General features: G+C 37.6%; 1 protein-coding gene across 1 annotated transcript in view; it reads left to right on the top strand.

Moving 5' to 3' along the window:
• The window catches only part of jag1b (jagged canonical Notch ligand 1b), a 50,911-nt gene that overhangs the window by 10,346 nt on the left and 22,577 nt on the right, over positions 1–17,988 (top strand). The window contains exons 4-12 of the mRNA NM_131863.2: positions 4,856–5,107; positions 6,795–6,855; positions 10,310–10,440; positions 10,526–10,645; positions 15,533–15,646; positions 15,734–15,847; positions 15,930–16,043; positions 16,132–16,178; positions 17,324–17,497. Of these exons, the coding sequence (NP_571938.2) occupies positions 4,856–5,107; positions 6,795–6,855; positions 10,310–10,440; positions 10,526–10,645; positions 15,533–15,646; positions 15,734–15,847; positions 15,930–16,043; positions 16,132–16,178; positions 17,324–17,497 (1,127 nt within the window). The remainder of the gene's footprint in view (positions 1–4,855; positions 5,108–6,794; positions 6,856–10,309; positions 10,441–10,525; positions 10,646–15,532; positions 15,647–15,733; positions 15,848–15,929; positions 16,044–16,131; positions 16,179–17,323; positions 17,498–17,988) is intronic.

Genomic DNA, 17,988 nt, shown 5'->3' on the forward strand with positions numbered 1-17,988 from the left:
AAATGCAGTTTATTCAACATTACTCCAGTCTTTTGTGTCAAGCGATCCTTTAGGAATCTTTTTAATATTCACAAATGCTGCTCGAGATGCATATCTACATCAGTGTTTCTCAACCACGTTCCTGGCGGACCACCAACACTACATGTTTTTGATGTCTCCTTTATCTGTCACACCATAACAGGTCTTTCAGCCTCAGCTAATGAACTGATGATCTGAATCAGGTGTGTTTGATTTTGGGTTGCACAATACTGCAATTCGATACCAAACGATACTGAAATTTTAAAAACGTCCATTTTCTGATTACATTTGAGCGCTATTGAGCATGTTCTTAAACATCGCTGATTTGCCATTGTGTTCACGAGCACATCAGAAATTGCTGATTGGCCGTGAAGGTCATCAGATCACCAAACTCAATGCTGTTTCCTGGAGCGTTTTAAAGCTGCGATTCATCAGCGGATCGCCTGTATGTCAGCTTATAAATAAACTTGCTGATCGACGTGACTTTCAAACGCTGCAGTGTGTCTGTATCTGTAGTTAACCTCAGTAAACAGTGTTGAGTTAGGTGAACTGATGACCTTCACGTCCAATCACAGTTATTTCTGTTGAGCATGTGAACCCAATGCCAATTAGAGCTGTTTAAGAACATGCTCAAATGTTAGCAGGAAATTTAAATTTTCAAAAATTCAGTATTCAGTATGGTGCCGAATTCCGAATTAGTGGTACCGAATATTTGAGTGTAACCTGTTTACTGAGTGTAACCACAAATATAAGAGGACTGGAGTGTTTTAAAGCTACGATTCATCAGCGGATCGCTCGTATGTCAGCTTGTAGACAAACTAGCTGATCAACGTGAGTTAGAAACACTCCAGTGTCCCTGTATCTGTGGTTACACTCAGTAAACAGCGGTGAGGTTGGTGAACTGATGACCTTCACCGCCAATCACAGTAATTTCTCTTGAGCATGTGAACCTGAAATCACAGCTGTTTAAGAACATGCTCAAATGTTAGCTGCAAATGGACGTTTTTAAAATTTCAGTATGGTTAAGGAAACATGGACAATGTGCAGTGCTCCTGGAATGTAGTTGAGAAACTCTGATCTACATTATCAACATGTAAAAAGTTGCACTGCACTTGTAGAATTAGTAATATAATAGGATTACTCAATGAAAAGTAAAAAAAAAAAAAAAAAAAACAGAAATCTTATACATTTTACGTTCACTTTTGATAAAGCACCCATGCTATATGAATGTTTTAGGGCCAGATTTGCTTACATCTTGTATTAAACCCTCGTTTATCTTGTTAGCAGCTCAATTTTTGTTAGATTGCATTGGATATTGTAAAAAAAGATCTGTTGCATCTGTCCTTTAATTTGTGCATTTTCAGTAAAATCATCCGCAGAACTTTCCACATATCAGCTCTTCAATGGGATTGCAATTTCTGTTTCTTTCTTTCTTTATTATTATTTAACCCTTCGTTTTAGTAGTATATTTGCATTATAGTAAGAAATAACATTAGTTTTTAATTTTTGCCAGCAGCTTACCTTCGGCTTTGTCCTGCAAGCACAGAGGATTTTTTTCTATCAGTTTAATGTGACTTCCTCACCCCACAGTGAAGTGGATCAGGCTGCAGGTAGTAAAGACGTGACACTTGGCTCGGGCCGCAGGGCTCAGGGTGCAAGCGAAATGCCACAATGACCCTCTGCATTCCAGAGTGCTATGAACTATAGGCCCACCTGCCCTAATGCTATCGCTTTTCTTTGACTATTTCTATCTCCTCTGGAAACTGTAGCACGTTGCATTTAGTTTGCAGAGAAGATTGTTTGGTGGTTTGAGAGGTGAAAGATAAGTGTTCATGTGAAAGGGAGGAATTGACATTTCACAGTCCACTGTCTTAGTCAGATTCAGTAATGAAATGCTGAACGATGAGAGCTGTCAGTTTACCTCAACTTCTGCGAGTAGAAACAGCACGGTTGGGCGGTGTGACAAAAACCGGTTGGAGTCATTTCACATGACTGTAATAATATTAATCATTTTTGTTATTTTTGCTTTTTTTGATGAGTGTGTAAAGAATTTAAGGATGAAATTTGTGGTTGGTTGTGTGGTCAGAGTGTCTGATGGGAATGCAGGTCAGTTTGCTAGTATTGTTTCAAGTAAGTGTCTCACAAACAGTTAAGCTGGGTCCCAAACTGCATTTGGATTTAAACGTACTACTTGGCCGTTAGAAAAGTACGTTTTATAACAGGGGTGTCCAAGTTCGGTCCTGGAGGGCCGGTGTCCTGCAGATTTTGGCTCCAACTTGCCTCAACACACCTGCAAGAATGTTTTTAGAAAGCCTAGTAAAAGATTGATTAGCTGGCCCAGGTGTGTCTGATTGGGGTTGGAACTAAACTTTGCAGGACACCGAGGACTATCAATGGAATTTGGATGTACTAGTAGCTACATCCGCCATTTTGTCATAATCAAATGACCTAGTCTTATGAGTTGCATTGCTTCACTCCCATTTACAAATTCTCCCATGAGGCATCATGGGATTGCGTAGCGTGCATGGGATGTGCACTTTAGAAATATAGCGTGCTATATAATATGGAAGTATACGATTTTAGATGCAGCCTTACTTTTTCAATCCAGGTGTTTTTTAAAATTGATACCAGGAATAATCACTAAATAACTTTGTTCCTAACATATAAAGACTGCTATGTACTTTAACAATTATTTAGCGTTGGTTCACACAGAACGCTAAACTGTTGTCCACTATGTAACTTTTCGATTGTTTTTCTATGTAAACATGGTGTAAATAAATTAGGGCTGCACAATATTGAAAAAATGTAACATTGCAATTTATTTTATACTATGATACATATATTGCTATACGGATACTATTGAGTTGAATAACCATTTGGAAAGAATGTATCATTTTAAACTGATTGGGATGATTCTGTATTGGAGTGCATAAAATATAATAAACAATCTACAAGTGTTGATAAGTTCAATAAAGAAAAAGACAAAAATTAAATAAACGTTTTATTGTTTTCTGAGGAATCGAACTGTATTCCGGTATACAGTAATTGAATAATTAAATGTAAAATAATATTACAAAATCTTCATTTTTTAAACAGTTCAATAAAATGTACGGTTATTAATTTGTCAAAGTTACAGATGGTACAATTTAATAGGCCTGAATGCTTTTAAAACCCTCACACAGCCAAAGGCCTCAAAAAACACCTGCAAAATAATAAATTATTATTTAGACTCAACATTGTGTATACATGCGATGTGACTATTGCGAATGATCACATTTCGATATCGATGCTAAAACGATATATTGTGCAGCCCTAAAATAAAAGTATAAAATCCAAGGAAAAACATTGCAGAATGTGGTCATGAAAATGGAATGACTGTATAATTAAACCATTAATTGGAGAAATGGATTAGTGTGCGTTAAAATTAATCAGCAAACTACTATGAAGTCTTCCTGTCTGTGTGAATGTATAACACAGTTTTAAATAGTACACACTAGGGCTGCTCAATTATAGAAAAATCATGATCAGGATTTATTTATTTATATCTATAATAGTGATGAGCAGTGAGGGATTTTTATTAGACTGTTGTTTAATTACTAATCATAAGCCCAGTCTGAAGCAAGAATAGACCTCTGTCACATTAAGAGCCACACAAATCCAATTTACTGGTACATGTGCATGTTTCATGTTAATTTATCACATGACAAACCAGGGTTTATGTAAATAATTACTAAGTACTGCATTTTGCCATATTTGTGCATGTATTTAACCATTTAGGCGCACAACTTAAGTTGAAAGAAAACATGTAAGTTTTATATTCTAGAAGCATGATTTCATTTGCGATTTTAAAAACGTGGCTAAATCTAATACACTTCCATAAATCAAGCACGTCCCATGCGGCATAAGTCAGATTACATGATTTTACCTATTTCCATGTGAAAATGGGCTTTGCAGAGGAACGAATGTGCGCTACTGGAAAGTGCAAGATATGAAGGATATGAAATAATGATTTTATGCTTTTTCATAATCGCTGAAGGCCAAAATTGGAGATAAGAATTTGATTTTAATTGATTGAATAGTAAATAGAGACTCGGAAATGTGAGATTTGTGGTGTTTTCAGAATATGCCATCTTTCTATATATATTAGGAGGACTTCATCAAATGAATTTCATTTCTAAAACTGCCCTAAGAAAAAAACCTGTATACTTATATCATGCACACAGAATAATAAGCATCTTCACGATCATGTTCATCTTGAAAGTGTGGCAGAAATATGCATTAAGCGTTAAACTGTACAAAGTCACTGCTTTAAATGCACAAATGCATTCTGTGTGTAAGCTCCTTCACATCAACAAATAGTGTGATGTAACAAAGAGAACTTTTTGTTTAAATATAATCACATTTTGGATGAATATACATTTAAAATGATTGATTCAGATAGTCCCTCCTAAAGAAATCTAAATAAATGCAATGTTAACTCCTTTGTATTTGTAATTGTAAAATTTACTAGCAATTTCTGTGTGAACTATTTCTATGGCAAATAGTTTCAGTTTACTGGGGTGAATGACAGAGAGTGTAAGACAGTGTTTATTTACTGACGTCACAAGCGCTGACTGCCAATGGGATTACTTATTGTTTGCACAATGTAATTAATAGTGAATGTGGCTTTTCCTTCAGCTATAGACAAGAGAGGTCATTTAAGGCCAGCGATATCTTTAATCTGTGAGCAACCAGATATCGAGACATTAAAGTTTCCTAGTTAACCTTTAGCTCCTTGAGTAGTGTGTGGTGTTATTGTGTCAAGGCCTTTTCTGACTGTCACACATCGACTGTTCAGGTGGAAAGCTCATCGAGAAAGCGTACCACTCTGGCATGATCAACCCAAATCGACAATGGCAGAGGCTCACCCATAATGGCCCCGTCGCCCAGTTTGAGTACCAAATCCGGGTGACCTGCCTTGAACACTACTACGGCTTCGGGTGCAACAAGTTCTGCCGGCCACGTGACGAGTTCTTTGGACATTATACCTGTGATCAGAATGGAAACAAGACCTGTTTGGAAGGATGGACGGGTCCTGACTGCAACACAGGTGAGAATTTGATTCTGCCCTGTTTTGACTGATAATGACCCAAAAAGCCACTTATAAAGCCCAATTTTGTTTGGTGTATTTTTGATTGTATTGTATTTTTATTAGCCCACTTTTCATGATCAAGTCATTTTTTATAGGCAAAACTTAAGAGTGAAACAGTGGTATTCAGATTTTAAAAGGTTTGACATTTCTATACTGACATTTATACTAAATGTACACTACCTGACAAAAGTCTTTTCGTTGATCCCAGTTGTAAGAGCAACAAATAATAACTTGACTTCTAGTTGATGGTTTGAAAAGTGGCAGAAGGTAGATTTTTCAGATGATTCATCTGTTGAACTGCATCCCAATCATCACAAATACTGCACAAGACCTATTAAAACCTGCATGGATCCCAGATTCTCACATAAATCAGTCAAGTTTGGTAAAGCAAAAATCATGGTTTGAGGTTACATTCAGTATGGGGGCATGCAAGAGGTCTGCAGAGTGGATGGCAATATCAAAAGCCTGAGGTAACAATACATTTGTGCTGCCCCGTACATTATAAACCACATGAAAGGGCACTTTCTTCAGCAGGATAGCACTCCTTCTCATACTTCAGCCTCAACATCAAAGTTCCTGAAAGCAAAGTGGGTCAAGGTGCTCTAGAATTGGCCAGCCCAGTCACCAGACATGAACATTATTGAGCAAGTCTGGGGTAAGATGAAGGAGGAGGCATTGAAGATGAATCCAAAGAATCTTGATGAAGTCTGACAGTCCTGCAAGAATGCTTTCTTTGCCATTCCAGATGACTTTATTAATAAGTTATTTGAGTCATTGCAGAAATGTATGGATGCAGTCTTCCAAACTCATGGGATTAAAACAGAATAATAATTCTTTATCCACTGCACCATGACTTTATATCCTATACTGTACATTAGTTCTGTTTAGTGAGACTTTTGCTAAGCAAAGTCAGACCTTACTGTCCTTATTAAATAACTAATAAGTGTAATCTAGAGGCCTTTGCCTTTCATATAAGCCACTTCTGATACCAAACAATCTACTAGCAGTCAAGTTATTATTTCCTGTTCTTAAACTTCTAAGTTTTCTAAGCGACAAGACTTTTGTCAGGTAGTGTACTTTAAATTGTACTTTTTATGGTTTTTAAAAAAGCATCTCATGTAAATAAAAAAAAGAAAATAAATTAAGAATTGTGAAATATGTGAAAGATAAAATATGTGAATAAGTGAAATATTATTATTTTTAGTTGTGTTCTATTTGACCATATTTAAAACATTTACTATATGTAAAAAAAATTACTGGCAAAAATCAATGCATTATCTATTTATTTGCAACTAAAATATTATTTATTTATATAAAACTCACAAAGTTCTAGAAAATTCATGAAATTTGTGCACACCTGAATACATCTGATGAAATCACAAAGATGCTGACTTGAATGCTTCCAAACAGTTGCCATTTTAAGAGGGTGACCATAGTTTGGAACAAGACAGAAAGAGCAGCACCTAAAGCCTGATGACAAGCCTCAAATTAGAGCAGAATTCTGTGGGCTGGACAGGGGTTTTAAAGATTTCAGCCTTATGCATTCCTGACACATTTTCACGGGTGAACAGGGGACACTGATGCCCACTGTGTGATTTCACAAGGCCCCAAATCTCATCTTTTTTTCCTGTTCTCTGTTTTCCAGCGATCTGCAGACAAGGCTGCAGCACCGAACACGGATCATGCAAGCAACCAGGCGGCTGCAAGTAAGTTATTAGCAAGTAAATATTCCTAATTAATTTTCAGCCATTTCATGCATCGAAAAATGGTGTCAGCAGGTTTATTTCGTCCTCAGCTTTGCTCTTTAACATTTTGAGCAACAACCACAGCCTTGTTAAAGATGCAACAGTACAAGCTTTCACTGCAACTAGAAGCTCATGGTTAAATCTAGTTAGAATCCATGTGTCCTGTTTGACCTGTCAGAGTCTGATAGCTCCCACAGTCAACAAAAGCGCAGATTACTGGCATCAACCTACAAGAATGGCCATTTCACGTTTAGCGCGGTGTCAATAAGGTTGTGGAGACGACTGAAGCACAAAGCTATTTATAGCTATTTTATGTTTTGCTTTTGTCTGGCAAGATGTCGAGGCCTTATCTACTAACCATAATCTAACAAGCTGAACCTTTAATTGGGTTTTAAAATGCACTGCTTGTTTTACTAATGATGTATGAATTTGGCCACAGTGGGAAGAGAAAGCGATGCATATCTATCTGCATGTGTGTGTGTGTGTGTGTGTGTTTGTGTGTAGTTATAGCTCCCAAGTGGATCATAAGTGCTGTTGTTCTCTTTTGTGACACTGATTCACATAAAAAATAAGTCGTAAACAAAATGGCTGTGGAATAAAATAACATGGTGGTTTTATTCTACTACTATTGTTTCTTTTTTCCCTCTAGAAAGCAAAATTAAGCAGTTTTTAGTCCAGCTATAGCTATCCAAAGCTGTTCCTAGAAAAGGAAAACCTATAGATGAGAATTACCGCAGATATTCGGTTCGTCATAAAGGAATGCATCATGTGTTGCTCATTTGTGTTGAGTGGGTCATTCAGTTAATGAAAATTGAATTTCTTGCAAAACAAACCAATCTTCTATTCGGTAGGGCAAGTCTTGGCAGGTTTTACGTTGAGATTTTTCCGCTTTGTTTCCATTGGTTCGTTAGTTATTTGCATGTTTTCGCTCAAACTCGGTCAACAGCTTGATGTTGTTATGAAGACCTTGCTTGTTTGGCTAATTCTCGCCATTGTACCATTTTTGAAAGCATTGGAGATCAAGGCTAGAACTCAATGTATACTAAAACCTCAGCTCTTTGTTACATTTGGCATGATTATATCCCATTACCTATTCATCTCTCAGTGAAAGCTTGCCAGAACACACAACCATCCAATTGTGCAACTGTTGTAACAAGAGCTCTTACTGTGCTAAATCGGAACCAGCGAGGCCTACAGGGTGAAAATGTTTCACAGCCATGCAGATTTAACGTCACATCTCTGCTTTAATATAATTTTAAGACCAAATGCGGTGTTTTTGTGAAGGTTTCTCATAGTGAAATCTTCTCGCACGTTCAAGAATAGTTGCCTTTAATCACAGAGAGAGGTTTCCTCAACCACCGTGTTTATTTTTACAGCTGAACTGCCGCCTCAGGCTAATTGTTTTCTTTTTTCCCTAGAGGCCGGTCTGTTTTCCTGTGGCTGAGCACTCAAGTGACTTACTATCTCCTTTTTTTTAAGATGCAGGTTATCGTTTTGGCTGTTTATTTACGGCCATCGTAAGGGGGAAGTGTAGCGGGGAGCTATCGCAGAGTCGTTTTGGAGATGGCTTTTAATTACAGGCTTGTAGATATTCTGCGGCTGACTCTTTTCTTTTTTTTTCTTTCCTGGGTACATGGGAACAGGAGTGAGAATGCAAAATAACCCGCCGTAAATACATTAGCCAATAGAGCAGTCTGCAAACACAATTCTTCCCCCCACCCAGACGGTCCGAGCAGTTTCGAGGCCAAGCCGCTCCGCTTTTATTGAGACAGAGTGTCCTGCCACAAGCTAATGTTAGTCTCTCTAAAAGACCCAGTGGAGTTTTAAAGCTGCTGTTTGTTGTTTGCATGGCTTGGCATTAAATAATCAGACAAGAAGTTGTCGGCGGTTCCCTTTTCCCCATTGGACTGGAGTGAACTTTTAAAACGGTTAACAAAAGGGTAACCTCTCAGTGTTGAAGATCCTGAATAACAGCCATTTCCTCAAAGTTTTGATTTGAGTACAATTATGGCACATTATGCTTCAGAATATCACTACACACTGTTTTTGTGTGGTGTTGCCATTATAGTAGAACATACTTCTACACCCTGAGGCCTTCTGACAAAATGAAAGAATTAAAAAAGAAAGCTCTCATAAAAGGGGTGTTGGTGTATGGCATTTAAACTTTTTTTGAGGGCAAACAAGAACATATTCTGCTGTTTGTTGAAATGACATGTTATTATATTACTATTGGAGAACTCACTGTGACATTGCTGATTTAATTGATTTTGTCCATGAACTTTCCACTGAAACGCAACGTACATTATTCAAAACAAAACATATGTTTGTGTATGTGTTTCTGAATGTTTCTAAAATATTCTCATTTACAACAAATCTTTTATGTCAACTGCCTATGTAAATTATTATGTTGTGGGTTGATTACATTATACAGGGTATCCATCTTAAAGTCTTAAAAAGTCTTAAATCTTAAAAGCTAAATTGTAGGCCTTCAAGTCTTAAATCTACTAAAATATTGGGTTGTAGGTCTAAAATCTTTTTTTTTTTTTTTTTAACAGGTCTTAATTTTACTATGTTCATGTATAGCTACCCAATCTGGCCATGAACACCCATACAATCACCAACAATCCCAATCTTAACAAAACTTTTTATTTAAAAATTGCATTTAATTTCCTTCATTACAGTAACATTTGTTTAAAAGTTCTCCATTTTTTTTACTGCTGAGGATACTGACCTGACCTATATTTTTATTATTAAATTATTATTATTGTATTATTAAATTATAATCAGTTTTTGATGGGTCAAGTGAAAATCTTTTCTAACTAGGAGACAGCATTTAGCCCTGTCAAAAGTCAAACATTTTATTCATAATGGTCTTAAAAAGTCTTAAATTTAACTTGGTGAACTCTGCAGAATCCCTGATATATGCCATTTTCTAAAATAAAATAAATAAAATAAGGGAAAAAAGGCTTTTTCGATTTGGTTTGGCACAACTCATTTATGGATGCTTTTCCACTGTTCTGTATCAAGTACCTGGTTTTTTACCATTTTTTAAGGACCACCTCAAACGAGTTTCCAAAATAGCCTTCCCATTACCAAAGTGTGACATATGCACACTGCTGATTACTAATTGGTCTGAGACAATTGTCAGCCACATTGGACCAGGAAGTCCAGACATTCCTCTCATTGTTTGGGATGGGTTGATCCGGAATTAATGCAGTGATGTCAGGGCGGTAAAGGCAGTGCAACTATAGTGATAGTCCTACCCACTTAAGTGCTACTAAACTGTTGTGGAAATGCGAATCAAGGCCATGCAAAACTTTTGCAAAGCAATTACACTGTAAAATCAGCTTAACAGTTTTTAATAGACATTTTGCTTTTCTAAAACCTTACCATAGTGTATATCCGTTTCTTTCAGGTGTCTGTATGGCTGGCAGGGTCCATACTGTGATAAATGCATCCCTCACCCGGGCTGTGTACATGGAACCTGCGTTGAACCCTGGCAGTGTCTCTGTGACACTAACTGGGGCGGACAACTCTGTGACAAAGGTAAGCACACTTTCATTTTAATAAATCTGTCTTTGTATTTGCTGCCTAATATTCAAAACACATAACAAATATTCACACCTTTCAGATCTAAACTACTGTGGAACTCACCAGCCATGTCTGAATGGAGGAACGTGCAGCAACACAGGGCCTGACAAGTACCAGTGCTCTTGTGAAGACGGATACTCGGGCGTCAACTGTGAACGAGGTCAGTCTGTCTCTGTGTAAAATCTGGTGAAGTTAGCAGGGTCTGCTCAAGATTACCTATTAGACTTGAAATGACATGCAAAGCAGGCATTGCTTTGTTTATATGTATTATTTACATGTATATACACAATGAAATAGATCTCATTACATCTTTAATAAAAAACAATTGGAAAGGGCTTTTTCATCATTGTCATTTGATATGCATTATGCATCTGAGATTGCCATCTGAGGATGAGAAAGGTTGGTTTGTGTTGAGCATAAATGTCATTCTTGTGCTTTCAGAAGTCTTCCTGTTTCTTAGTTTTTATTAGCCTTGGTAATCCTGTAGCTCAAACAGTTGAGCATTGCACTAGCGATGAGTTCAATTCCAAGAAAAAAACAAAGAACTGATAAAATGTAAATGAGTACCTTGAATTAAATGTCATATGCGTAAATGCAAACCATAGCTGACGTTCCAATACCTGCAGTTTAACTTTACACCGTGTCCTAGCAACAAGTGGCATGACAAGATTATACCGACATAATAAACATTTAAATACCAAAAGAGATTCAGAAGTGCAGAATGGTGCTCCAACCCCAGTTTATAATAATAAATATTAAACCTCATTAACATTACTTAAAGTACATGCTGATTGACTGATGTTGATAGTTTGCAACATTCAGAGATCTAGCATTCATGTTTAAACATAAGCTAGTAATTTTATTTTCGAAAATTTGATGTAAGTTATCTGCTAGCACTATGGTTATAAATGTAATGGAAAATGGTATTCAAACACTAGTAGACTAGTAACATCTAACACTGAATAAAGCACATAATCAGTACCTGAGGTTATCATTAACGTACAGTAGTAGTTCCAGCTGCGATGTCACAAAACTATAAACTACCAAAACTGAAATTTTGTGGATGGTTATGCCGAGGCTTCATCGACAGGTTTTCAGAAATCACTGACAAATGCCTGAGGTTGCGGAGAATTTAAAAGCGCTCGTTTTCAGTTTATTTGGACGCAAGAAATGTAGGGAAAATTTGTGTAATTTTGTCAGGAGAAGCTGTTTCTGCTTGATGTGTCATCTGAGCAATATTACAACCGGGTCGAAAAGAAAAAAAGTTGAGTAGAAATTGATAATTCTCTTTAAAAGCCAGGTGAGCAAAATAAGTACATTTTCTACCCCACTAAAGGCTTTTTTTATTGAACTTGTGTTGTTTCCATGTCACTTCTCGTGTGTGTTTGGTTGTAAGACGTAGTTTGCAGATCGAGACAAAGTTGTCGGCGATTCTTCCTATTGTAAAGTCATGCAGTTAGGTTAGGTTAGGTTAGGTTACTTTATTTATACCCGAAGGTAGATTTGATTTGCAGTCAAGAGTCCTCATCTTACAACAGTGCCACACAAAGCAACTCACACAGTAACAACAACAAATGCGCATTAGGACATAAAACATAAACATAAAGAATAAATAAATAACCACTTTAAGTGTCCACCCCCCTCGCCCAAGTAAATATTTAAAATGATTTAAAATATACAGGTCACTGAAACATCTCTGCTTAAGTCTTATTTAAATGTCTAATGGCTGCTGGTATAAAACTATTTTTGTAATGTTTCGTTTTACAGCTTAATACTAGAAACCTATGACCGGAGGGAAGGAGCTGAAACTCTGAATGTAGGGGATGAGCAGTGTCATTTAAAATTGAATTTGTAATTCTCTTTAGCTGCCTAGTGTACACAGCTTCTAGATTGGCTAGTGACACCCCGGTCAGCTTACTGGACCACTTAACTATTTGATTTAGTGAATTTTTATTCTTGACAGAAAGATTTCCAAACCATGACACCAGAGCAAAGGATAAAACGGATTCAAGAAAGGCGTGATAAAAAAGATTCATCATCTGTTTATCGATATGGAAATAATTTAACTTTCTCAAGCAAAATAGTCGCTGGTGCCTCTTTTTACACACTGCTGCACAATTCTCATCAAAGGAAAGTTTAGAGTCAATAATTGTGCCAAGGTATTTATATGATTGCACACTTTCCACAGTCTGATTTTTAATGGAAGTGCTCACCTGTGAGTGAGCAGCCTTCCTAAAATCCATGATCATATCGTGTGCAGTGTTCATGCAGTGTGAAACTTCCTGTCGCTGACCCAACTTGCAGTGTAAACACTGCACCGACCAAATGCTACCCCAGATAGTCATGCAGTGTAAAAACATCTGTGACACGACTATTTGGAAAATGGTGCAGTTTGAACTCGGCATTGGGAGGACAAAAACTCATCTAACCTGTCACAGAGTTGCATCATTTGGTACGTCATGTTGTGTTAAGATATTGCTTTTTACATTTAAATAGGCATTGTTTTGAAGAACATAATGTTTACAAAAAGCTTTACGCTGCTCCAATAAGAAGCTGTTGTTTTGCTAAAGGTCAAACATTTTACAGTACTACCCAAAAGCTGTTCCATGTTTCCCCATTTATGACTCTAGTTTGATAAATCTTTACAGCTATTATGTGCTGCTTTCTGTGTTTCTGTTGGCACAAGTCACTTTTTCTAACACAAAGACATTTTGTTACCGACACCGAGTTAAATTACTTCAGCAATGTCATTGTGTTCTGGTATAAATGTAGATGGGAAAGGGCGTATTGAAGGCCTACGAGGGATCAGATGATGTCAGACTCAGGCCTTAACTGTCTACAGTGTCAGGAAGGGCGCCCAGGTCTGCTAATCCTCTGTTATGATATGTCCTGCCAGTGGATCCCGTCTGTTTTGACAGTCAGTGGTTGGATGGGTATAGTGATGAAATGTGCCAGATGGACCGTCATGGCTTTTTTTCCCCCCTCCCCATCCTCCTCCTGGATTCATATAATCCAAATTCAGGCGCTCAGTGTGGTGACAGAGTCTTCAAAAAATGTTCTCCAGCACAAACATCCAAATGTTTTTAAATTAAGATACACTGATTTGAGAAACAAAATCTTGTTTTCTGAAAATCTGATCAAGTGACATGCTTTGAAAGAAAATATCTGCCAATGAAGCAAGAAGAAAACTTGTTTTGTGCTGAAAGTTACTTAGTTTTGATGTGTAAAAATAAATGCACTTATCAATGGTGGCACGGTGGCTCAGTCGCCTCACAGCAAGAAGGTCGCTGATTCGAGTCACAGCTGGGCCAGTTGGCATATCTGTGTGAAGTTTGCATGTTCTCTCCATGTTCGCGTGGGTTTCCTCCGGGTGCTCCAGTTCCCCCCACAGTCCAAAGACCTGTGCTATAGGTAAATTGGGTAAACTAAGTTGGCCTTCGTTTATAAGTGCATGTGTGAAATATATGCTGGAATAGCTGGCGGTTCACTCAGCTGTGGCGATCCCTAATAAATAAGAAACTAAGCTGAAGGAAAATCAATGATTAATCAATATTACTATCCTATTTTGACTTGAAATTCAGTGCAAATTACAGAAGGAGAGTTTGTTAATTGTTATTATTTTGCAATAAGGTAAAAAAAATCATCCCCTATACAAACCATAGGAAGATTCATTCTGGGAGATAAAGCTGAACTAACTGTTAAGTTGCTGTTGTCAATCATGTGGCTACAGTGCAAAGGTCAGATCTGCATGCTCTGGTGTCTGCAAAGGTGAACCTATAGTTCACACAAAAATAGGAGTAATGTCTTCACTGAGATGTAGTTTCAAACCTCTATGACCCAATTGTGTTCATAAGGATGGCAAGGCTTCACAAGAGAGTTGATTTGTTTAAAATGACTATAGGGTGATCATGTAAAGACCAGTGTTTGGGAAGTTACTTTAAAAAGGAAACAGATTACAAATTAATGACAAATTGTAATCTGATTACATTACTAATAACTTACAGTAAAATCTAATCAGATTACTAATACTTTGAAGTCACTTTTAAAACATATAAATATACTTATAAAAACAAAATAAATAAACTAAATAAACTGCAGCTCGTTCAGTAATTTAATATTCACTGAAAAACATTACAGTGGGTTGATCACAGCCGCTTGACATATTCAAAAGACTTAGAGTTCACTCAAAACGTACAAATTTTCTTATCATTCACTTGTTGCAAACCTGTTTGTCTTTTTTTGTCTATATGACGACATGAAGAAAATTGGATACCTGTAACCACTGACAATCATAGTGTGAAAAAGCACTGCAGTGCTGTGTTTGTCTGAGGTAAATAACCTTAGAATATTGGCATTGCCGTTGGAAATAATGAACTTGCACGCGCAAAAGACGCAATATGTGATCGGCCCCATAAGCAGCTATGCTTCTCTACACATTCAGAAGATACCTTTACTCCCGATCCTGCACAAAAATTCAATTTAGCCTGTTTAGGCTGAGTTGGTCATGAGTATTGTCATATAATTTAAGTGGCTGGTCGAGTTAAAAGTGAAGAGAGACTAGACATACACTGCATTTCACAGTAATATTTTTGTTTTTACGTTCAATGAATTCGAAGTGATGTCTGGATTTCCACTTGAAGAAGCAGCCACTTTTGTTGTTAACCATGTCAGCTGGCTATAAAATTATATTGGTACGTAAGTAACAAACGCACTGACTTTAGTAACCGTAATCAAATTACACAAATTTAAAATGCAATTTGGTTGCGGCTGGAAGGGCATCCGCTGCATAAAACGCGTGCTGGATAAGTTGGTGGTTCGTTCACTGTGGCGACCCCGGATTAATAAGGGACTAAGCCGAAAAGAAAATGAATGAATGAATAAAATGTAATTCGTTACATTACTGCATTCCCCAAATATGTAATTAAAATACAGTAACGCATTACTGTGGAACGTGTTACTCCCAACTCTGATAAACCCAGAATATTAATTTTGTGGTATTAAAAAACCAATACAAAAAAGTAACAAATAAGTCTATTTGCATTTACAGCTGAACACGCCTGTCTATCCAACCCATGTGCAAATGGAGGGACGTGCAAGGAGACCAGCCAGGGGTACGAATGTCACTGTGCAATCGGCTGGAGTGGCACATCCTGTGAAATCAGTAAGTAGCCACACTCTTTTTATACATGTATAACATTAGAAGAGACCCATCAGTACTTGATGTATGTAACCTGCTCTGTTCTCGTAGATGTGGACGACTGTACACCTAACCAGTGCAAACATGGAGGCACATGTCAAGATTTGGTCAATGGCTTTAAATGTGCCTGCCCTCCTCACTGGACTGGCAAAACATGTCAAATTGGTGAGACAGCATCTCATATTTTAACTATATTTTCAAACATGTGCATGTGTTTGACTAGTAGTTCAAATCATTGTTTTCAAAGATGCCAATGAATGTGAGGACAAGCCATGTGTGAACGCTAAGTCATGCCACAATTTGATTGGTGCATATTTCTGTGAGTGTCTCCCTGGATGGTCAGGTCAAAATTGTGATATAAGTGAGTATAATCATTTAAGTGTTGATTTTTTTTGTAATCTCATACACATTTTCATATAATATTGACATTTTTTTCTCTCATTTTTCAGACATAAATGACTGTAAGGGTCAGTGTTTGAATGGAGGAACTTGCAAGGTAAGGGATCTCCTCATCTGACTACTCTTTCATTAAAACATTAGGATTGTTGATGCTCCAAAAAATAGCCTCTTGCTATCAATGTTGTGTTTACAAGTTTGATAAGATTGTAAGAGGTACTTTTATTCATCAAGACTGCATTAAAGCGATAGTTCATCCCACAAAGGAAATGTACTCACTATTTACTCAGGCTTAAGTGATTCCAAACGTTTACTAACACTAGAGAAGATGCTTTGAAGAAAACGCAAAACTTGTAACCATTGACTTCCATAGTAGGAAACAGAAATACTATGGAAGTCAGTGTTTATGCATTCAACAGGAGAAAGGATGACAAACAGGTTTGGAGCAAGCAGAGGATGAGTCGATTATGACAGAATTTTCCGTTTTGAAATTGACTTTCTCTTCCAAGGCCATTCATCCACCTGGTATTAACATGTTTTTAGTGATCCAAACATTAGTAGCCTGATGTATTATCATTTACTTTACACTTGGTATTGACATGCATTCAAAAGCACCCACTTGTATTCAAATTTCCATTATACCCTCTTCATATACTGCATCACAATTTGGTCAAAAGTGGACAAGTTGGTAAAGTCAAGGACCTCGCTAGTGTTTCTCATCACCCACTTCCACACTATGCATACAGATAGATGGCAGCACTTGTAATATTTGGCACTTAAGCTTGGCAAGCAGCCAAGTACAGCAAGTCATTTTGATATCTAAAATAGGTTTATCTGAAATCAGATATAACTATGAACCAAGTCAAATATACAGGTGCGCTCAAGGATATCCCTTATTATTGCTACTGACGGCTTCAAACAACCCCCCGGGTGCCTTCTATGGCTTAACATCAGGAAGCTCTCAAACTGACAAATCCAGTGACTAGGAGGGCTTACTGTAGAAGCCTAGAAACTGTAAACATCCAGAACAAAAACACGAACAGTTCATGGGTGTGTCGTCTGAGGTTGACATCTTGATACCAGTCATTCTTGTACAAAGCAAAAGTAAGCGCTCTAAACTGGATAGTCATTTTTAAGGAGGTCTGTGCCAGGAAAGTTAGTCTGGGATTTTGGCAGGGAGAATATTTGACCTTGGCTGCTTCAGCACAATGAGTCGAGAATAAAATAAAATGTCTTCTTTGACAGGATTTGGTGAATGGATACCGGTGTCTATGCCCTCCTGGTTACACTGGTGAACAGTGTGAGAAGGATGTGGACGAGTGCGCTAGCAGCCCCTGTCTGAATGGTGGGCGGTGTCAGGATGAAGTTAACGGATTTCAGTGCCTGTGTCCTGCTGGCTTTTCGGGTCAACTGTGTCAGGTAATTTATACTTGTTTATTTTGCAGTATTTGAATATTTAAACGTTTTGAAAATGCTAACCTTTAAAGGGCCATGAAACCCCCTCGTTTCAGCAGGTCAGTCAGCAAAGTCAGCAAAGTGGGCGTGTCCAGCTCTGTTTAGGGGGGAGTGTCGGAGGAACTAAAGTGGGAGGGTGTGGGAGTTTCTATTTGGGCAAGCGCGAGTTTCAGAGTCAAAATACACACACACAGGAGAAAGTGATGGTGTTTAACCTACATGGACATCTGTAGTCGAATTATTTGCCAAATTATTAAATGGTGGACTTCAACTGCAGTTTGGCTCTTTGATTCAGGGAATTCATTAATGCCCCTCGCGACAAACAAGATATTTGATTCGAGGAACTGCTCTAAGCGTGTATTTTTCATGCAATGTTTGATACCGCACGGCGAATGAGAAAAAAAAAAACCCTCCGCATTTCCCGGAAACTTAGATGCACACGGCAGGTAGTGTCA

The sequence above is a fragment of the Danio rerio genome, chromosome 13 (genome assembly GCF_049306965.1).
Source record: "Danio rerio strain Tuebingen ecotype United States chromosome 13, GRCz12tu, whole genome shotgun sequence".
In the NCBI taxonomy this organism is placed as follows: Eukaryota; Metazoa; Chordata; class Actinopteri; order Cypriniformes; family Danionidae; genus Danio; species Danio rerio.